The 23,543-nt window shown below is 35.7% G+C and overlaps 1 protein-coding gene across 13 annotated transcripts in view; it reads right to left on the minus strand.

Annotated features, from left to right (window-relative positions):
• Positions 1–688: 688 nt before the first annotated feature.
• ATRX (ATRX chromatin remodeler) overlaps positions 689–23,543 on the minus strand; it is a 227,719-nt gene continuing 204,864 nt past the window's right edge. For all 13 annotated transcript variants that reach the window (XM_084869377.1, XM_084869373.1, XM_084869365.1 and 10 more), the window contains 5 exons: positions 7,330–7,479; positions 6,374–6,499; positions 5,579–5,674; positions 4,511–4,639; positions 689–3,572 (listed from right to left, as the gene is read on the minus strand). In XM_084869377.1, coding sequence (XP_084725503.1) covers positions 3,294–3,572; positions 4,511–4,639; positions 5,579–5,674; positions 6,374–6,499; positions 7,330–7,479 — 780 coding nt within the window. In that variant the 3' untranslated portion in view covers positions 689–3,293. The remainder of the gene's footprint in view (positions 3,573–4,510; positions 4,640–5,578; positions 5,675–6,373; positions 6,500–7,329; positions 7,480–23,543) is intronic.

A 23,543-nucleotide genomic window follows, 5' to 3' on the forward strand; every position in this document is an offset into this window, starting at 1 on the left:
GGGTAGATCTGATTTGGAGAAAGTCAAAAGTCACTTGAGAATAAGTCTGGTGAAATAAGGTGGGTAATAATCTGAATATAAATTTTAGTGAAATATGGATATAAAAGGATGACCTCTCTTCCCGTTAGAGTGAGTATCTATAAGCTTTACAACATGCCACTTTTAAAAGAAATAATGATTACTAAGTAATAGTTTCTAAAGTTTTGTTTGGGGCACAGAAATACGTATCTGATTTTATGATACTAACGGAAGAACAGGCATAGCTAGGGAAGACTACAACACATTCAGCTTCTTTGGAGGCCAGGTAATAAGGTTTTCCATCAACCTCCTATGGCTTCAGGATGGCAAGCAGCTTTTGTACAGATATAGATTGGTAGTCCTGCTTGACTTAAATGAGTGATGCAGTTCTCGGGAAGCAGAAAGTGGTGCTGGATTACACAAAGACAACCAAAACTAACACAAACACACGTAGGCTTCCTGGTATGTAAATTATTTTTGAGGTTAAAGATCTCCTTTTACAGAATTTATATATAACAAATTTAAAAACCAAACTTCTTGACCTCCCAACATTAAATAACTAAATGTGCAAAAGAACCACCATTAAATATGGCATAAAAAGCTATACATTTTCTATGAAACAATATATGCACAGATTTTCAAAGCTGTGAAAATGCAATAAAGAGCACAACACATTTTGGTCACTTTATTAAATGACATTAAATAGTTTAAGTTTCAACTACTAAACAGCACTTTGAATGGTGAAAACACAGATAGTATTACTGTCATACTTGAATGCTTTTCTTTAAAAACACAATTCCAGTCCTTATATATATTACAAAACAGCCTCAAAGGAAGAAGTGACATCTTTTCTACAAGTACTTAAGGTACTCAATACAGAACTGAAAAGCAGTCTAACAGAAACAAAGGCAAGTCTTCACAGCTGTATGATTTCAGCAGCCAAAGCTGGATGATGACTGAAACATTACTATACAACTGGGACAAAACATATACAATATCACAATACTAAGCAAAAATGCTTTACACCCAAAGAAATAAAACAGGTTACAAAATGTGGAGAATTTAGCAGGCAAAACTGTATTACAAGCAACATTTTAAATCGTCATTTTCTTTAAGCCATTGCAACTATTTAAAACATCTAAAACAAATATAAAACTGAGCCTTTTAGTATCTTATTGATGTGATTTTTTCTTTAAATATTTGTTAAAGCTTGATTTTATACTCAAAGTACATATTATGTAGCTAAAATGTTAAGTGAGAATAGTGTATGCAAAGTGGTCCAAGTTTTATTTCAAAGTCTCTTATTTCCAATTAATTAATCCTTCCATGTATTACTTTTAAGTCATACTTTCATCATAGTACAACAGTTTAGAAGGTTGCTTAAAATTTTCATATCTATGTCTTTGAGCAGGTAATCAGACCATATTGAAAGTTCCCAGATCTAATAAATCAGGTTTAAAGTATTCTGGACTTGTAGAAATACCGACTGATAACAGCTGTCCAGAGTATACTGTCTTCAAATATTTACCTCATAAATCTTGTCTTTTTAATTTTTCCTAAAGTAAACACACATCTTCCCCCCCTCAATTAAATAAATTTGATTATATGGCTGTTATAATATCCAAATATATGGAATTTATTAGTGATAATTCATCATGGGAGGTGTGGGGGGGGGGTGGATTCAACAAACCTTACAAGTTTCATAATCACAAACCTAGTGCTCTTGGATGTTTTATCACTAGCTCTTTCATGATAAAATGGAAATCTCCTAGCTGTCCAAACATCTCAGAAGAGTTTTAGCTACTGTTAAACTCATTCTAATCCAGTGATACCTGGAGCAAATCAATCTTCCACTCAACTTTCTAGAATTCCTTAGCTGTTTCCACTTGCTGTTATATCATCATCTCAAAAATGTTTTTGTCATGTTGAGTTGACTTCCATAGTCTAACACTCTTTTTAAGAAACTCAAGCAACCAATTGTACATGAATAAACTTATAGGTTATTTTTACAGGTCTGGATTAAAGAAAAACAACAATGTAATGATTTTCTAGTAAAACTTCACAAAGGAGTATTACATGAATTCATTTGGATCAGAAAATTGTCTCCCAGACCTAAAATTTAAAAAAAAAATCAAACTGAGATGTAATTTAAGGAAACAGGGAAGTTGGGGGAAAAGACCATGATGAGAGAAAAGAAGACATAGAAACCAGTGATCCTTATCTTTAAAAGGAATTAATTCACAACACTGACAGTACTGGGAATTGTTAAAGCACATTCCTCATGTGAACTTAAAGTCAGCAATGGTTCTGCCATTTTGATGTTGTTTATAAAACAGGGTGTGAACTTAACAACCACAATGTCATCCTTAACCTCCTAAAATGCTAGAACTTGGTTTTGTTAGACCACATCCCACTGCCAGCAATAGGATGAAGCACTAGCACTGGCACCAAGCAGTTAAGAGATGTGCTTTATATCAGTGCCAGGAGAGAGAATATTCATGTGTGGAAGATAATCCGCAACCCTGAAATTTTACCAGTAATTATTTCAGTACATATAACTGAAAATAAAAATGGCAGAAAGACTCAAGAAGAAAATGGAATTCTCTTCTTAGGCTGTACTTAAGGCTGTTTATACAATACTAAGATAACTGCAAGACTCCTCCAAGTTTTAGAGCAGTAGTATTTAAGAATATTGCACACAATTCTGTGTCAAAGATAACCCTTAGTTTCCAACGTTCAGTCACAGACACGATTTAGCAAGAGCCCAGTTTCAGATTTCAGTCAAAAGAACATTAAAACCATTTCAATCACTTTAATCAAGAAATTGATTAAGTACAAAATTATTTTATAACTTGAGGAATCAACTCTAAGAACTCAGCTGTGTGTTTTTATATGTAAAGAATGAATATATAAATCTGTATTCTTTCCTAAATTCATTAATTTCATGACAATTTAATGGTCGCTAAAAGCAGGCATAAAAATTTAGAGAGGAAATCTGTGGAGGTGTTACTGTATGGAACAACTTGTTTTCACTGAAAACAATTTGAAATATCTTCTGTACTCAATGTGTGTAAGAAGATTCTAGGCAACATCACTGACAAATGTCAGGAAGAAATGGTATGCCCTATTTTTAAAAAGTTTTAAACTAATATGGAAGATTGGCATTTAAGGGGACCAAACTATTTATACAGTTGAGTTCTGTTAAGTCATTGATTCCTAAAAAAATAAAAGATCTTTCTATGATTTTAACAATCCTTTAAGCTTTTAGTGCAAAATCACATTGATTTCCCTTGGGAAGGTCCTGGATTTTTGCTTCTCATTGGGGGTGGTGCACGCTGTAATGGTGGTGGCTGCATACCACCAGCCATTGACTGATACATTCCTCTCATATCAATCTGCTGGTAGTTAGAAGGATTCATGATTAAATTTGGAGGCTTTGGCATCATGAGGTGACTTAGTGCTGCTTGTTGATAAGTCATTTGTTGCTGTTGCTGCTGATTGTACTGCTGCTGGAGCCTTCGGTTCATAAGTATTCGCTGAACACAGCTTATTAACTAAAGAGAGAAAAGGGAGCTGTTACAAGTGCATGACCTGTCTCAAAGAGGCAAGTATCAAGTTTTGGGTTAAAAATCAATTTGTTAGGGGGTACCATACCAAAAGGAAAACACATTATTGTTATCACCATTACTAATTTGATGGCATTCACAGGACCATTACTGTAGAAACCAGTTAGTAACACCATTTAGGGCTAAATTCTCCTAATGACTTAACTATTGTATTGCAAGCAGCATTTAGGTTAGTTACCATAGTAACCTGTCTTACACTGTGATTAGTCTCAAGTGTTAGTTACAGCACTTTTTGTCAAGTCTCCTTTCTTTGTCATTCTTTTGAATATTTCACATTATAACATATAAATAAACATTTTTAATGACAGACACCAAAGAGGAAAAAGTGCTCACAGTAGGAATAATTTCTACCTGGAATGTCTGAAATTTCCTAACAAAACTTAAAACCACACAACTCTACAGTATTTTCTGAGTAAAATTCATGCCACAGAAATTGATTCTCTGGTGTCAAGAGTTGAAATTTCCCAGTGCAAGGCAGGTGGCTAGCAAAGGACTGCTGGGAAAGATGATCAAGGATCCTGGAATCTGCCATACTTTTTTTTAAAAAAAACAAAGCAACATTTTACTTTTGTTATGATAAAATAATGCTATAAAAATTCCTTTTAAGATGTCCAGGATATATAAAAAGTAAAATTATATGGATGACAGCATATATAAACTTCAAGGGAACTCATTTGGGAAGGTATTGCTCCTTTGTAACAAAAGATCATGCCTTTTCTTGTCATTACTAGGTTTTTTTGACAAAATTTCTTCCAGAAATTACCATGTTCATCTGTCCATATGAGGGATTACATAGACGCCACAAAAACGCCTTATTATAAATTAAAGAAAATTAAACATAACCAAGAGATACTCAGAAATCTTACCATCTGCTGTTTTGTCAATACATCATTGTAGATTGCTTCTCTTCGTTTAACATCAAGCTCCTGGCTGGCTTGTCTACTCAATGCTAATGCCTGTACTTGGGCCTCTGAGAGATTCATGTTTTCCTTCCACTAAAAGAAAAAGTTTCTATTTACTCCTGTTGTAGTAGAACTGAGGAAAAATAATTAAACTACTTGAAGATATTCAGGGTCTTTCAAGTTTTTTTCTCTCCTTTCCTTTATTCTGCTTAAAAGAAAACAACATTGCTAAGTGCCAAAAAAACAAAAAACAAAAAACTGGTACATAAAGGAATAGTATGCAGCTATAAAAAGAAGAATCTCTTACCCTTTGAAAGAGCATGGAGGGACCTGGAGATTATTATGCTAAGTGAATAAGCCAGTCAGAGAAAGACAAGTGTTACATGATGTAACTTTATATGTGGAATCTAATGAACACAATAAACTGATGAATAAAACAGAACCAGAGACATGGAAACAGGGAACAGAATGACGAATTTTAGAGGGAAGGGAGGAGGGGGAGTGGGAAGAGATTAACCAAATAACTTATATGCATACATGCTTGCCCATGAACATAGACAATCAGTAGTGAAGGCCTAGGGCCAGGTGAGAACTGGGCGGTGGGGGACAAAGGGGAAAAATGGGGTGCATCTGTAATACTATCATCAATACATTTTTTAAAAAGCAGGGTACTAAGTTTTCCACTGTTGTACAAGGGTTGGCTATCTCTGCAATAAAACTGTATTTAATTTGTGAAGCTTATCATAAAAAATATGTTTATGTAAACAATGATTACATTTCTATGATTGATTGACTTCCTAATTTTTAGATTTCAGCCACTTCTCTTTTGTGCCAACATCTAGGTAAAAATGCTAAATTATACCTTGTCACTATTAATCAGTTTACTAGTGTTTTACTATTGCGTATCAAGTTATACAAATTATGCTCTTTTCCCTACAGAAATAGTGAAACACACACATAAAAATTAAAACAAATGGTGGGGGAAAGAACACAAATTTCAAGTTGGAGAAAGACAATTGCCAATTAACTTACTATAGTTGAAATTATATCTTCAAGAGGCTGAATCCTCACTGATGCCATACTGTTTGTTGCTTCCACAACCTTTTCTCTTCCTTGATTTATGAGGTCCTAGAAGAATGTAAGAAATAAGTTAGCTTTAAAGTATAGAATTACCAATTTATAGAATTGAAAAGACAGCAAACTTCAGCATCAATAAAGTGGAATAAAACTCATCAGTGAAGGTCTTGTAAGGAAGATAAAAGTTTGGGTTTTATTGAACCAATAAGTTAATAATTTAAATGACTCCATAAATACATTTTTAAAAGGAAACCACAGATTCCATTAAGTTATTAAATTATTGGTATAATAAAATCTAATATTTCTTGGTTACTTCATAATTAATTCTAGTTTTAAGTCAATTATTTCATAATACTGGGCATTATCATATACTTAGTGTTGCATCTACATGGCATTAGAGTATAAATCTATGTTTGAATTTATCCTACTTTCAGACATTAAACAAGTAATTTATTTATTCAAAATATTTTATAACTGAAGGAAGTGCTACTTCCCTATTCAGTCATCTACCCTACTGTTCCTTAAATAAAATAATTCAAACTACATTAAGGGCCTGATTCCCTTATGCTCTAAACCACATTTTACTATAGTATGCTGGGTCAAAAAAGTCAACAAATAAAATTTTCTTGGTCTATTTAGAAGTAATCTTTTTTGGAGAATGTGATATTCCTGCATAGGGAACCCTCAACAACGGGGCACTTGAAATTGCTTTTAATTCAAGTTAAACTACTTTTGTAGTTCAAAACTTACCTCCAGCTGTTGATTACTCATTGCTGACAGGGCTCCCAAATTGAAAGGAATATAAGGAGTTTGAGAGTTGAAACTGACAGGGGGAAAATTGGTCCCGGTTGGTATGTTGAAACGCATGGTCAGTCCCTAAAAACAAAAAATTATGCGCTTATCCACACTGTGATTTAAAACTTGAAATTCTACATCACCTACTGGTTTAGAAAAGAATCAATATTCTCAGATTTAGGAAATTATTAACACTCTTCCACACACAAACAAAACACCCTTTTCATCCAAAACCAAGATCTTATTACACAGAAAGCTTTAACCCCTAAAGGTGTACCCTTTTTCTGATAATTCCCACAGAATGGAGCAACTAATAATTCTGATGAGACTCCTAACATCACATTAACATTAAAGAGTTTCGTACAATGAGTTAGGAGTTTAAAAAGAATCCATGTATTAGGATAAGGTTTCCCATGCTCAGGCACATTTTTGCTCAAGTCGGTTGGTGGAAGTATTTTAAATGAAGTTGCTACTGGAGAATGACATTAATGTCCAATCATAAAATATTTTTGTGTCCTGATACACATTCAATCAAAATTTAGATTTCATAGCACACATGCTAAAACAATGTTTATTATTTCCCACCTCCAAACTCTAAGCTCCTGCATGTCTGTTACTACAGTGAGGGTGTTGATTGGAGTTAAGTGATGCTAAATATATACCTTTCCACTAATCTCTCAATTCAGCAAGTGCTAAGCAGAAGTGGGGTTAATACTCTTTAAGTGGAAAATATTTCCTTCTCTCCTCTCTTCCCACTCTACCACCAAAGGTAGCCAATGCCTGTAAACAGACTGATATCTGGGACTTTGTTCTTGAAGACTCACCTATTCCAAAAGTGATCTTTTCTTCCTCAGTGTTCTTTCAAATTACTAATATCAAAACAAAAACCAAAAAGCATTTCAAATATCTACCTTCTTCTCTGCTTCATACTCAGCCCAAGCTGCTTTTCTTTCTTCTTCAGTCAACTCTTCTTCTTCTTTGTGGTCCAAAAGAGAATCATGCTCATGATATCCTACAATGTGTTCTTTATGTATTTGAAGAAGTTCTGCAAGTATGGTGTCCTGTTTAAAGAGGTTGAAATAATAGAATTATTTCCTCCCTCTGGATGGTTATTTGATGTACTGTTAGACTAGAAACTAGAACATGACTGTTATACATATTTCTGATATATATGCTAAATTACCTAGAAAACAATTGCTAAACATGCAACACCAGTCTCTTATGTAAGAATTTCACATTTATATAGCATATTTTAGGGAGTCGGTTTTTTAATGACTAATTTTCAGAGTTCAGGGGTTTTTCTCCAACTTTTAATTTATATTTATTTTTTTAGAAAGAGAGGGAGAGAGAGAAACACCAATGAGAGAGAGAAACGTTATTTATCTGCTGCCTCCTTCATGTCCGATATTGGGGATTGAGCCAGTAACCTGGGCATGTGCCTTGACAGGGAATCGAACCAGTGACCTCTTGGTGCATGGGACAATGCTCAACCAACTGGGCCACACTAGCCAGGGCACTTTTTTCCCTAAATCTTTCACACATATTTTGTGCTTTGTTCTAAGTTCATAATAAATGCTAACACAAGTCTTTGGAAATCAGAAATTACATTGGGTGCTTGTGTTAAAAATCATGGCTACTCCTATTTATACATTACTTAACAACTTTATTTTCACAATCATTTTAGTTATCAACTACTATGCTAACAAAAACCAAATCTAAATTAAACAGCTACAAAACAGTTTAACTGGAACATATAGTCCTTATATTTCAATTATAGGAAAGTAAAATATAAATTGCACTGTTAAGGACACATTGACATACATTGTTTATCAATTTATTATAATGGTGCCTTTTCTCAAAGTCACAGTGTTTCTTAAGTCAGTCTTTTAAAGTTAAAAAAATTAAAAGCTTAAAAATTGAGATCATTTATATATTCAGTGAGAACACCAAAATTGTGCTCTGTGTAATTATGATTACCAGAGAGACACACACAAAGAGAGATTGGGTAGAGGGGAATGTGTTACTTACTAATAAAAACAACTTAATATTCACAAGTTGTTTATTAACAAATCACAGATGAAAACTTGAATATATAAAAGGCAAATCAATTCACTTCACAAAATGATTTTCCACAGCTTCTAACAGCAAGTTCCCTTAGAACATACTTTCTAAATTGTGAATTTAGTGAAGGAACATAAATAATTACTGGCCAAAGGAAGGTATAGGGAAGTTTATAGCAAATTAAATTTAATGTGTATCCAGTAATCCTTATTGTCCCCATAAATTTTTTAGCATAGACAAAGCCCACAGTTGTAAATAATTTTATGTTCATATCTTTAACCACACCTAGAGTATAGGGTCCAACACATGGTAGGAAATCAAATGTCTGTTAAATAACTCAAGATGAAAATTTTAAATCATAAGGCCCTAAGTTTTTTTCTGTAAAACAGCAAATGCTGACACTAATTCCAAATATTCTGACATTTGATCTCATATAAACAACTTTTTATCTTGCTACCTCAGTAAGTACCTGAAATAATTACTTCATAATTTCATGAAGGGATTTTCTTAATGGATACTGCTGTTAATTTAGATTAGACTTTATAATTGATTTTGCTGTGCATGTGATATTTCTTTTATTGAAAATAGAAAACGTTAAAAAGATAGTACAAATGAGAGAGCTCAAGAAAATCTACTAATGGGGTACATATATGTTAACAGGTTTAGAACTTTTGAAATGTTAACTAAACATTTCTATCCTTTACCAGTGTAGAAATCTGCCATCAAAGCTGACTTCTCTCTCTTATACCATGTAGAACAGGCTTTATCATCACTAGACAGACCTCCAAAGTTCAGAGCTACTAACCAGGAAGGCACAGAAATAGGCCAGTCTGAACTAAATTCGTTTTAAAAATAATGCTGCTTTAGACAGGTGTCTCCCATGCTTACTCCCCAAGTATAACAACAACAAAAAAAGGTATATAATAAAACCAGATAACATTGCCAAATACAGTTAGTAAATCAGCTGTTCTACAAAATACCAAATAAATTACAAGGTAGAAATGTTCTAAGAATAGTCCCTAATTTTACTTCTGTTTGGCAATGTGATGTTCTTAAACATAGTAAAAAATCATTTCTCTAAGAAAGCAACCTGAAGGAAAGACCAAGAGAACTGTGTCCTAGAAACTGACTTTATTTTCAGCTATGCTACTGATTCTCTCTGTAACACTGGATAATAACTTAGTCAAGCTATGACTGTAAGTTAAATATGAAATACCCTTTGCTCACAGGTGTTAACAGAATGACTGAATAAATAACTCATATATACCTTTTAAAATAAAGACTAGCTGAGACTAGAAGCTGTTTCCTGACTCTTATCCAGTGATCTATACTAATAAAAGGGCAATATGCTAATTAGACCCAGCATCTTCAGGACATCCTTCCGGACAAAGCCTCAGAGGCGGAGGCTGAGGCAGAGGTTGAGGCAGAGGTAGTTAGGGGTGGTCAGGTCGGCAGGGGAGGGCAGTTAGGGGCAATCAGGCCAGGAGGCAGAGGCAGCTAGGGATTAGGCCAGCAGGCAGGGGAGCAGTTAGGGGTGATCAGGCCAGCAGGGGAGCAGTTAGGGGCAATCAGTCCAGCAGGCAGAGGTGGTTAGGGGTGATCAGGCGGGCAGGCAGAGAGGTTAGGGGCAATCAGGCAGGCAGAGGTGGTTAGGGATGATCAGGCAGGCAGGCAGGTGAGCGGTTAGGAGCCAGCAGTCCCGGATTGCGAGAGGGATGTCCTAGGGGTCCCAGATTGAAGAGGGTGCAGGTCGGGCTGAGGGAAACCCCCCCCCCACATGAATTTCATGAACCAGGCCACTAGTCTTATATAATAAAAGCCTAATATGCTAAGTGTCCGGTCATCTGTTCAACCAATCAAAGTTCAAAGTATAATATGCTAATGATATGCTAAGGCCACTCAACCATTCCCTATGATGTGCACTGACCACCAGGGGGTAGACTATCCAACTGGTAGGTTAACTTGCTGCTGGGGTCTGGCCGATCAGGTGATCAGTGAGACAGGCTGGACATGTCCTGGAACCCTCCCATGGTCCCTCCCATGTCTCTCCCTGACCCTGATTGTGCATTGGTGGGGTCCCTTGGCCTGGCCTGCACCCACTCGCAATCCGGGAACCCTCAGGCATGTTGGAGAGCTGGTTTAGTTCTATCATACAATAAAGAATGCCTGCTTTGTTGAGGCATAGTTCTTCTGTTTCCCAGATCTGTTCTCTGAGATAAAAAAGATAATCCCCTGGAGGATTCTGGGTGAGGTAGAAACCTAAGTAGGACTTTTCTAAAAAATTACTTTTAACGCTTTTGTACTTTTTGAAGTTTTATTTTAAAGACGCATATATACGTTTAAATTTTTAATTAAAGAAAATATAAAAACTGAAACAAATACAATTCTCACACACAAACTTGTGAAAGCCAGCTCATGCTTAGCCTAAATCTGACATGACTATTTTACCATATTCATCTTCAAGAGCTATTCGCCTTAGGAAATCCCATTTCTAAAACCTTTTAATATTGTCTCTCTATCAATACCAGATTTAAGATCTATCCTATCTAGTCACCCATGATTATCTAATTTAGGTCAGATTATAGTTGAGATTCAGCTTCTGCCCATGCATTGTCTTTCTTTTGACTTATAGTCAACTAAAATGCCAATAAGTGAGAGGAAAATTGTATGTGACTTCGTTTGGATCATTAAAAAATGTTGGATCATGCCCGGCCGGCGTGACTCAGCATCGACCTATGAACCAGGAGATCATTGGTTCGATTCCCAGTCAGGGCACATGCCTGGGTTGCGGGCTCGATCCCACATGATTCCCAGTGTGGGATGTGCAGGAGGCAGCCAATCCATGATTCTCTCTCATCATTGATGTTTCTCCTTCTCTCTCCCTCTCCCTTCCTCTCTGAAATTAATAAAAGTATTTTTTTTAATGTTAGATCCTTTTCCTAAACATTACTTCCTTTCAAACATCAAATAAAAAAAACATTCATATTGCTTCTACTGGCTACAACACTCACTTCTTTTCGAAGAAAAAACTTTAATGAAAACCATGCTCATTTTCTAATATAAAACCTAGAGATGACTACTGGTAACATTTGTTGTATATATTCCTCAACATTTACACTTACACACAAACACACATACTTTTACATAAAATGGAATTATACTTTACAGTTTAGAAATCTTTTCTTCCTTCATATCTTTCCATGGACATTATTATACCTCAAATACATCCTTTATCACTTTAAACATTATTAAAGACATTTAACAATAAGGTATTATGTAGATATACTTTATCATCTGCCTAATTTTTTCTCTTAAGAGTTTATTAAAATATTTAGGCCACTTTTTTAAATTACCAAATTTGTAATGAAACAGGGTAATGGATCATTTTAATGTATTTCAAACCCTAGTTTGTACAATAATTATGCTGATAATTATCAAGGACTTAAACAAGTATGTTTACCACAATCTTCATTTTAACAAAGGAAAGACATTACATGTACATTAACTGACTTTTACAGGAACACAATTCATTTGTATAGTTCAGAAGCAGGAAAGCAGAAAGTTTTCTTTCCTTCAAAGTACTGCTGCCAAATAAGAGAAAGAAAATACAGGATTTCTGAAACAAACTCCTTCTACATCTTTTCCCTTTTAAATTAATTGCAGCATACTATCAATACAAGAAACAGATGATGTGATTAAGAAGGCAAAAAAAAGTATTTGTAACAGAATCCTCCAAATATTTCTTTGGGAAAAAGTTTTGCAAAGTCTAGAGTGAGTTACAAAAGTTAATAAAAGAAATTTTCATCCCAATATACAATACAATCAGTGGAGAGGTTTTTTGTTTTTTCCCCTTGAAGCATGCATTTATATTAGTTGCTATAGTAACACTATTATTGAAAACAATACTGGGACAGAATCTATAATCACTAGGCCAACAGTCATCAAAATGAGGTTTAAATTACATCCAAATGTGTACCTTTACTTTTCTTTGTCTAAACTTTATTTTTCCTTAAATAAGTGAGAAGGCTTACAAACTGGGAAAAGCATGAGCTATATTCCACCTAACAACCTAAATTAGTTTAAGCTTTAAAAATGACTAGTTCAATTAATAAAACAAAGTTAATGATAAATTAAAAGTTAAAGTTAATTTATTTAGAAGTTTAAAGTATTTGGCAGGCTGACAAAAATTCCTATCTAATTAATTCTGAAATTCAACCTTGAAAATAAAATTTTTAAAAAACAATCAAGGTTTTGCCTGGGGAAGGGGGTGGGGGTTAACCATGTTTCAAAATATTTTGCTTGCCATCACTTTGAATTTGAGTTCTATAATATCTGGAAATAAAACATCACTAGAATACTTAAGTGCCATAGGACACATTAAAAAAGGTATGAAAAATTCCTTTTATTATCTAAACTAGGTACACAAAATTTGTTAAAGGGGGGTAGGAGGAGTCCCTCAGCCCAGCCTGCACCCTCTCACAATCTGGGACCCCTCAGGGGATGTCCAACTGCTCTGCAGGATCAGGCCTAAACCAGCAGTCAGACATCCCTCTTGCAATCTGGACTGCTGGCTCCTAACCCCTAACCTGCCTGCCTGCCTGCCTGCCTGCCTGATTGCCCCTAACCCCTCTGGACTTCCTGCCTAATCACCCCTAACCACTTGCCTGCCTACCTGATCACCCCTAACTTCTCGCCTGCCTGGCTTGAAGTACTCTGAGTGCCTGCCTGATCACCCTTAATCACCTCTGCCTCGACACCTGCCTGCCGCAGCTGCAGCCTCTTCCCCTGCTGCCTCTGCTTTGTCCGGAAGGACATCTGGAATGACATCCAGAAGATTATTCGGCTGTCTGGTCTAATTAGCATATTATGCTTTTATTATTATAGATAAATCTAGATTCTTAGTAAAAAACAAACACACAAACAAAAAAAAACCCACAATATTCCTGGTGGGAAAAAATTCTACTTTCAAATTTAAAGACCATTAGTTCCCAAACTACACTGGAAAAAAAAATTTGCAACATATTTGAATATTTGATAACTAGATAACTATTGAATGAAGTTCACATACTACCTTAAATCGGATTTTTATGTCAAGCGCACATGTGAACTTTGCCAAATGGCATTTATAAATATATCCAAATTCCCAAATTGTAGATATGAATAAGATAGTGACAACTATAAAACTTGTCACTTTCAGGGAAAGGGCAGGACTGACTTTGGTGAAAGGCAAAAGTCACAGTCTCCTTTGATAAGAATGTTTTCTATTCAATTGAATATTTAAAGAACTATATTTAGCATTTAACTTTTAAAAATTAATTATCCATTTTACAACACATGCCAGTCACTGTAGAGTGTCAGTCTAGATTTTAAATTACTGTAGTGACTTTTTAGAGGTTATAGTTTTTCAAGAAGAGCCTGAACTGAAACTTAATTCTCAGGCTATCTAATCTGGAGTTCATATTATTATTATCTCTATACTTTATGAACATGGTTACATCCTTTAACTCAACTATAAGTGTGCTATAAAAAGAAAATAGAAAAATCACAAAATAGGAATGAAAGCAGCTACTTATTTGGCAGTCCAAATTACATCTTACAGAAAGAAAACATTAAAAGATAAAAGGTTTGGTTCAGTTGATAGAGCGTCGAGCCCATGGACTGAAGGGTCCCAGGTCCAATTCTAGTCAAGGGCTTGTACTTCACTGCAGGCTCCATCCCCAGCCCTGATTGAGCACTTGCAGGAGGCAGCCAGTCAATGTGAGAGAGACACATCCGATGTTTCTTTCTCTCTGTCTCTCCCCTTCCCTTCCACTCTCTCTAAAAAATCAATGGAAAAATATCCTCAGTGAGGATTGAAAAAAAAAAAAAGATAAAAGGTAAAGTGCTAATAAAAAAATAAAAAAACAAAAAACCCCGCATAAATAAGGTCATCTAGTGATGTGCACATTAACAAATCTCTTTCACAATTTATATTCCTTTAGGAGTCCAAAATATTAAATTTCATGTAAAAAGCTTGCTTCTGAAAACATCAGCAAATGAAGAGACACAAGTAAGGCATTTTCTTACTTAATTCCCCTAAAAGTATCATAGCTTCAATTTTCCACTGTTCTTACTCCTAGAAATGTTACAAGACATATTTGCATTAAGCCATCTAACCAACTGAGTAACATACTGTAGAATATTAATATACAAATACTGTGGCACCTAGGTGTCTATATTAATTCAGGATCACTGATCATTCCAATGTTAATTATGTCCTTCTGAACATGAAAATGGAAAAAGTGAAAGGACATACATACAGCCTTTCTTGCCAGATTTCTCTCTACAATTTTCATGATGATATTGCTTAAAATATAAACACCATTATAATTTTGCTAGAATTACTGATTTAGTAAAAGGTAGATCTGTGCCAGCCTTCTGAATTTCAGAGGAAATTTTAATCACAGGATTTAGTTAAAATAAAATAAAAACCTATCTAATAAAAAGAGAATATGCAAATTGACCATCACACCATCACAAAGATGGTGGCGCCCAAAGCTACAAGATGGCAGTGTCCAGTCACCTCAGCCCCTCCAGAGTCTCCCAGTCCTTTCACAGAATATGGGTTGCCTCAAAAGTTGGTTAAGCTTCTTAGGACAAAAAGCATTCAAAATCTTTGAAAAGGGAATTCCAAAATTTATAAAAGTTTGGAGTAGACAATTCAAGGTTATTTCCACTACAGCCTTCTATGATTTTGTGATATTAAAATTCTAAATTCACATAATACCAGCTGTATTGTATATAAGCAGATATTATTTAAAGGAATGGCCATTATTATTAAAACTCATAAAATCACACTATTTGTATGTCAAGGACATTCTGTGTAATTTTCCTAATGGCTGGAGTTAATGCCCATAAACCAGCAGTCAGACATCCCCCAAGGGGTCCCAGATTGGAGAGTTTGCAGGCCGGGCTGAGGGACACCCCTTCCCCCTGTGCACAAATTTCATGCACCGGGCATCTAATATATTTATAACTGTGCAAATTGAGAAGTTTTATATGTAATGGTTAAGATCACAGACTCTAGTCCTTACCAGGTAGCTCAGTTGGTTAGAGTGTTGGCACAATAACACAAGATTGCAGGTTCAAGTCTCAGTCAGGACACATACAAAAATCAATCAATGAATGCATAAATAAGTAGAACAACAAATTGATGCTTCTATCTCCCTTCCTCTCTAAAATCAATCAATAAATTTTTAAAAATCACAGACTCTTAATAAAGTATTGCTGTCTACAACTCTGGGTAATGATGGAAATGTTCTGTGTCTGCACTGCCCAATATGGAAGCTACTAGCCACATGTGCCTACTGAGCATTTGAACATGTGACTAATGTGACTAAAAAATTAGAGAGTTCTATGTCCTTGATCAAGTTATCCCTGAATCTCAAATCTTCTGGTATATAAAATGGGCCTAATAAGGCATTTTCCATGTAAAAATTAAATTAGATACTCCATGTATTAACATGTAATTATGCATTCAATTCAGTTTTAGAAAAATCTACAGAGAGGTGACTTGGATTCTGATCCCAGTTTTAGAAAACTATTGTGATATGTTAAAATATGGAGCTAACTAGAGATAAAAAGTCTTTGGCCTGTCCTGAAAATCTGTGATAGACTAGTGTTGTCTGTCTCCCTTATCGCAAAAATAAAAAGAAAGAAAAAGAAAATATATAGCTAATTAAAATTTTTGTACTGTGAAAATTTTCAAACCAGAAAAACAGGATACTCATATACCTGTCACCTAGAATTACTGTTCATATTTTGCCACATCTGCTTTCTGTATTTTTACAAAGTATTTTATAAGATTATATTTTACTTATTAATGCTTTAGTATAAATCTCTGAACTATAGACATTTCTTATATAAATACAAAACCATAAAATTAATAACTTAATTCCCTACCATCATCTAATACCACAGATTTTACTATTAATAGTTGTCTGCAAAATGCCTTTGATAGGTGCTTTGTTCAAATCAGATTTTACTAGTTGTCTGCAAAATGCCTTTGATAGGTGCTTTGTTCAAATCAGATTTTACTAGTTGTCTGCAAAATGCCTTTGATAGGTGCTTTGTTCAAGTCAGGTGATTTTTTCAAATCAAGTTCCACTTAAGGTACATACACTGCATTTGGATGGTGTCTCTTTGTTAAGTTTCTTTTAATTTAGTACAGTCACTTCCCTTTCCTTCATTCTGGGTTTATATCCTGATGGTGTGTTTGACATCCTGTCTACATATATAAAATGAGAAAATGTATTTAAAGGAACATAGCACAGTAGATAATTAGGCCCTTTTGATAGACCAGTCAACTGGTCGCTATGATGCACACTGACCACTAGGGGGCAGACACTCAATGCAGGAGCTGCCCCCTCTTGGTTAGTGTGCTCCCACAGCCAACCTCCCATGCCAGCCAACTTCCCATGGTCCCTCCCCCAACTCAGCCCAGATCACTGGCCAGGTCAAGGCACCTATACACCAGGCCTCTAGTCTCTTATATATTCTGTAAACTGGAAATTAAATCCAAAGGTTTAATTAGATTGATGGCAAATATTTCTGGTAGGAATTTTTTTATAGAGAATGTGTAAAAAGATATATTTAAAAACAGGATAAGACAAAGTATGAGAGAAAAGAAGTAATACATATTGAATAATTGTGCTATGTTCCTTTAAATACATTTTCTCATTTAGTTATTATAATAACTTTATTAGTTACAGATGGTTTTGTCCTTTGAAGTAAGGGAATTGGTTCTGGGAGATCACCCAACTATTAAAAAGCAAAGTTAGAATTCAAAAAGAGAAGAAAAATATGTCAAACAAGGTACTTTACCTTTACATAAACATAACAAAATTTACTAACAAATCCCTTGCTCTCTGTGCCTCAGTCTCTGGTAAAATAGAGCGACAAATTCACTTGACTCTCACATATGTAAATTGCTTACGCTAATCATACTTTCATATTAGTTAATGAGAGTTATCCTTTAAGCATCAGCTAAAATTGTTTAACAAATATACATGCACAGGACAGGTAATAACCTACTGTTCCTCCTATAACTATAATGGCCATATCTCTAAAATTTTCTAGGACAATTCTGATAACAAATAATTCCTGAATTTTTAATTAGAAAAATTTGGTTAAGGTATAAAACCCCTCTCTATGTATGGGAATATATTGGTTGTTTATTAAAGTGAAAGTCTGATTTAGAACTTTGGGAAAAGGTGCTAAAAATAAAAGAAAGTGGTAAATAACACAAGTAGAGTTCTCCCAGTTAGCTGAACAACAGAAGAAACTATTTGCTCAAGCAAGAGAATTAATTCTGTCAGATATACTGGTAGATGTATAGGTCAGGTCTAAAAATTGACCATTTGATTTAACCAAGTAAAGGGCATTGGTAAACCAGACACTGTGCTAAGCACTTCATGCATAATATCTAATATTCCAGTAATCCTGTGAAGTAGATAATTAGGCCCTTTTGATAGACCAGGAGACCAAGATTTAGATATATAACTTGCTCAAGGACACAGGGCTAGTAAGTGTTAGAACTAGGATTTAAATTCACAAAGGCTCTAGACCTGTACTGCCTAATACAACAGCCGATAGCTACATGTAGCTATGTACATTAAAATCCTCCCTAATGAAATCCTGCATTCACATGGAATATCTAATTTAATTTTCATAATAAGTCTATGAAGTAGATTATCTCCTATTACTGATAAGATTTCATTGACCATGAATCAGCATGGGCTCCTGGCTCCTTCCCCCACAATCCAAACACAGAAACTACAGATGGGAAGAGGAAACATGAATTCTAAGAACTTATAGACACACACACAAACACACACACACACACACACACACACACAACATTCCTGGGGTACAATAAACTGGCACCATGTGCAATCTAAAGCAAAGTTAGTGAAAAAGATGAAGTGCCAAAAATTCAAATTAAGCATGACAAGTATAATTAAGGAAACAAAGAAAAAAGATGTGAAAGCTAAAACAGAAGGGCAAGCATCTATACTAATAAAAGGGTAATATGCTAATTAGACCAGGAGACCTTCCAGACATCCTCTGGACAAAGCCATGGTAGTGGGGCCGAGGCAGAGGTGGTTAGGGGTGATCAGGCCAGCATGGGATGGCAGTTGGGGGCAATCAGGCTGGCAGGGGGGGGGGGCAATTTGGGGCAAGCAGGCCGGCCAGTGGGGGCAGTTGGAGGCAAGCAGGCCGGCCAGTGGGGGCAGTTGGGAGTGATCAGGACAACGAGGAGGGGGACAGTTAGGGGTGATCAGGCTGGCAGGCAGAATGGTTAGGGACAATCAAGCAGGCAGGCAGGTGAGCAGTTAGGAGCCAGAGGTCCTGGATTGCGGGAGGGATCCAGATTGTGAGAGGGATCAGGCCTAAACCAGCAGTTGGACATCCCCCAAGGGTCTCAGATTGGAGAGGGCCCCTGGGCTGAGGGACACCCCCACCCTCCCATGCATGAATTTCGTACACTGGACCACTAATTTAGTAATAACAGTCTCAAAGGGAGATTAAAATAAAGAGGATGAGATTTTTGAAGAATAAGACATTTTTTTCAGAATTACAAATCAAGAAACTGAGACACAGAGAAGTAAAATAACTTGAGTAACATCAAGATTCAAACCCAGGTGGTCTAGCCCAAAGGCTCCTTTTTTCAATCATTATGTTATACTGACACAGGGCTGGAGAGAAAAAGTTCAGCATCAAAGATTACTAAGGAAAACTAGGATCAGCTATGACACCCTAAGATATTGCAGAAACTAAAGGATGAAATCTATATTCTCCAATATTATATACCTTGACAACACCAAAACTGCCTTTCTATAAACCCACAATATTAAGAAGTATGTGTGAGGATGTGAAGAAAAGGGAACCCTTGTGCACTGTTAATGGGAATGTATATTTAGTTCAGCCACTATGAAAAACAGTAGGGAGGTTCCTCAAAAAATTTAAGGATACATCATATGACCCAGCTATTTCACTTCTGGGTATTTATTTAAAAGAAATGAAAACACTAATTTGAAAAGATATCTGCATGCCAGCATTATTCACGGTGGCCAAGACATGGAAACAACCAAAGTATCTTGCGATAGAGGACTGGATAAAAATGTGATACATATACACAATAGAATACTACTTAGCCATAAGAAAGGATGAAATAGTGCCATTTGCAACAACATGGATGGACTTGGAGGGCATTATGCTAACTGAAATAAGTCATTCAGAAAAAGCTAAGAACTATATGACTTCACTCATATATGGGATATAAAACTAAAACTTGAGAACACAAACAGCAGTGTGGTGATTGCCAGATGGAAGGGGGTAGGTGAAAAGGGGGGATCCTAATACAACGTGATAGGAGATTTGACTTTGGGGGGTGGGCACATGGTGCAATATACATATCTCATAACATAGAAACCCACACCTGAAACCTATATTTTCATGTTGACCAATGTCACCCCAATAAATTTAATTAAAAAGAAAAAAGGTATCTCCACCCTCATATTCATTACCACATTACAATAGTGAAGACATGGGAATATACATTGGATGAATGGATAAAGAAAATTACACACAGAGGAATATTATTCAGCCAACAACATGGGTAGACTTGGAGGACATTTTGCTAAATAAAATAAGTCAGATTGAGAAAGACAAATACCATATGATCTCACATACATAATCTAAAAAGCTGAACTCATCTCAAGAAAATTGTAATGTTGCCGAGACCAGTTTGGCTCAATGGATAGAGCGTCGGCTTGGGGACTCAAGAGTCCCGGGTTCAATTCCGGTCAAGGGCATGTACCCAGGTTGCGGGCACATCCCCAGTAGGGGGTATGCAAGAGGCAGCTGATCGATGACTCTCTCTCATCAATGTTTCTAACTCTCTATCTCCCTCCCTTCCTCTCTGTACAAAATCAATAAAAATATATTTAAAAAAAAAAAAAGAAAATTGTAATGTGGTGATGGATGTTAACTAGACTTATTGTGGTGACCATTTCATAATATATACATACATTGAATCATTATATTAATATATTGATTATATTTCAATGAGAAAAATTGGAAATAAAAAGTGTGAAGTCATATCAAAAGAGAGTGCAATTTACTTCTTCCATAAATTCAATTACATAGCATATTAATATCAGCACAACAGTGTAGTAGTTAAAAAATATGGGCTTTAGAGTCATGACACTAAGATCTAATACAGGTGCCACTACTTGTACATGCTATAATGTCATCTATATATATAAAAGGCTAACATGCTAAGTGTCTGACTGTCCAACTGGTTGCTATGATGCGCACTGACCACAAGGGGGAAGATGCTCAACACTGGAACTGCTAAGCTGCAGTGACTTGGCAGTGGCGGTTCTTGGGTGACGCACCCCAAAATAAGAGAGGTGGGAGCCCAATTCCTTGTGGGGCCACACGATTTCACCTTCAGATGTAGGTTTTGTTGTTGCTGGGGCACTGTAAGCCCCAAATCTGGTTTACTGCACACTTGCATTTGCGTTCCATACCCTGTATGACAGCAACTTTGCAGAGTGCCCTCTGGCACTGTGGGACCCCTCAGGGAAAGTCAGAAAGCCGGTTTCAGCCTGATCCCCGTAGGCCAGGCTGAGGAACCCTACCTGCTGGAGGGACCCTGCTCACTCTGCAGACACTGGGGAGGGATTGTAGGAGATTGGCTCCAGGGTGTGTCAGCCCATCTCACACAGTCCCGCCCTGCTAGCCACCTTCTAATTAATTTCCTTTCAATGTGCACAAATCCGTGCACTGAGTCACTAGTCATCTATAAAATACAAATAAACTGCATTTGCTTTCTAAGGTGGTTATAAGGATTAAGTGATGTAATACACTGCCTGGCATAAAAATCACTCAATGCTAGCTACATTTTATTATTATTCTTAATTCAAAGGTTTAGATGATAATGACTATAAAGGCAAATCAAGTCACAACATATCTTAAACTCACAACAATGGTGGGCCTTATTAAGCATACAGATTTCTAGGACCCAACCCCAGAAATTAATTCAGTAGATCTTAAATGAAACCAGAAATCTGCATTTTTAACAAGCTGCAGATTAGTCCAGAACTATACCCAAGGAAAAATGCTAGTTTAAAGGCATGCCAATCATTGGATTATAATGGTCAGATTGCAATTTTAGGACAAAAATTCATTTGTTTACATATATTTTAGTTGAATATGTGTTAGGGTTAGGTATTATTCCAGGTGCTGGGGATACAGTATTGAGGAAACACTGACAAATTCACTGCTTTCATATGCTAATAGAAAGTTTATAATCTAGAGAGAACAAAACATCCATTCAGAGCAACAATGGGGGGAAAAATTAAAAATCAGGAGAGTTAAAGGGAGCTTTGGGAAAACATGCAACATAACAATATACAATACATAAAATAGCAGAAAAAAAATCTGAGAAAAAAATAGAGAACTTGTTTGAAGAAATAATGACAGAGCCAAAACCAGTTTGTCTCAATGGATAGAGCGTCGGCCTGCGGACTAAAGGGTCCCAGGTTCAATTCCAGTCAAGGGCATGTACCTTGGTTGCAGGCACATCCCCAGTTGGGGCTGTGCAGGAGGCAGCTGATCGATGATTCTCTCTCATCGATGTTTCTAACTCTCTATCCCTCTCTCTTCCTCTCTGTAAAAAGTCAATAAAATATATTTTTAAAAAAAAAGAAAGAGAAAAAGAAAAGAAAAGAAATAATGACAGAAAACTTGCCTGACCTTGTAAAGAAAAAAGTGACACAAGTCCAGTAAACAAAGAAAGTCCAAATCAAGATGAACCCAAAAAAGCCACACCAAAACACATCATAATTAAAATGGCAAACATTAAAGACAAAGAAAGAATATTAAAGATTGCAAGAGAGAGAAATAAAGTTACCTACAAAGGAGCTTCCATAAGACTGTCAGCTGATTTCTCAATAGAAGCACTTCAGGCCAAAAGGGAGTGCCATGAAGTATACAAAATAATGAAAAATAAGGGAATGAACACAAGAGTATTCTATCCAGCAAGACTATCATTAAAAAAGGAAGATTAAATTAGGAGCTTTGCACACCAAAATAGCTAAAGGAGTTTATTACCTTCAAACCATCACTATAAGAAATACTAAAGAGACTGGTGTAAGAAAAAGAGAGAGAAAGGTAGGAATACAGGCATAAAGAACAAAAATGGCAACAATTAAGTATCTATTAACAATAACCTTAAATGTAAATGGTTTAAATACTCCAATAGAAAGAAATGGGGTAGCTGAATGAATTAAAAAACATGACCCATATACTAGTATATACTGTCTACAAGAAACCCATCTAGAACAAATGACTCACACAGGATGAAAGTGAAGGGAAGGGAAAAATTTTCCATGCAAATGAAAATGAAAACACTGGGGTAGCAATACTCATATTAAAAAAAGCAGACTTCAAAATGAAGGCCATCACAGGAGACAACAAAAACACTTCATAATACTAAAGTGATCGATAAAACAAGAATATATAACCCTTGTAAACATATAAGAATCCAACAAAGGAGCAACCAAATATATTTTTAAAAACTTCTGGAAGACCTAAAAGGAGAAATGAACAGCAATACAATCAAAGTAGGAGACTTTAACACCCCATTGACATTACTGCATATATCTTCTAGAAATAAAAATAAGGAAAACAGTGACCCCAAATGACACACTAGGTCAAATGGATTTAATAGACATTTATAGAACATGTCACCCCAAAGAATAAACTTTACTCTCAAGTGCATATGGGAAATTCTCAAGACCAAATATTAGGACACAAAACAAGTATCTACAAGTTCAATGACACTGAAATCATATCAAGCATCTACCTGCATCACAATAGCATAAAATTAGAAATTAACTACAGTAAAAATAATTCAAAACCATGGAGGCTAAATAGCATGTTAATAAACAATGAATGGGCTACCGGCAAGATAAAGAAAGAAAAAAAATTCCTGTAAACAAATTAAAATGAACAC

The sequence above is a fragment of the Pipistrellus hanaki genome (assembly GCF_964339955.1).
Source record: "Pipistrellus hanaki genome assembly, chromosome: X".
Lineage (NCBI taxonomy): Eukaryota > Metazoa > Chordata > Mammalia > Chiroptera > Vespertilionidae > Pipistrellus > Pipistrellus hanaki.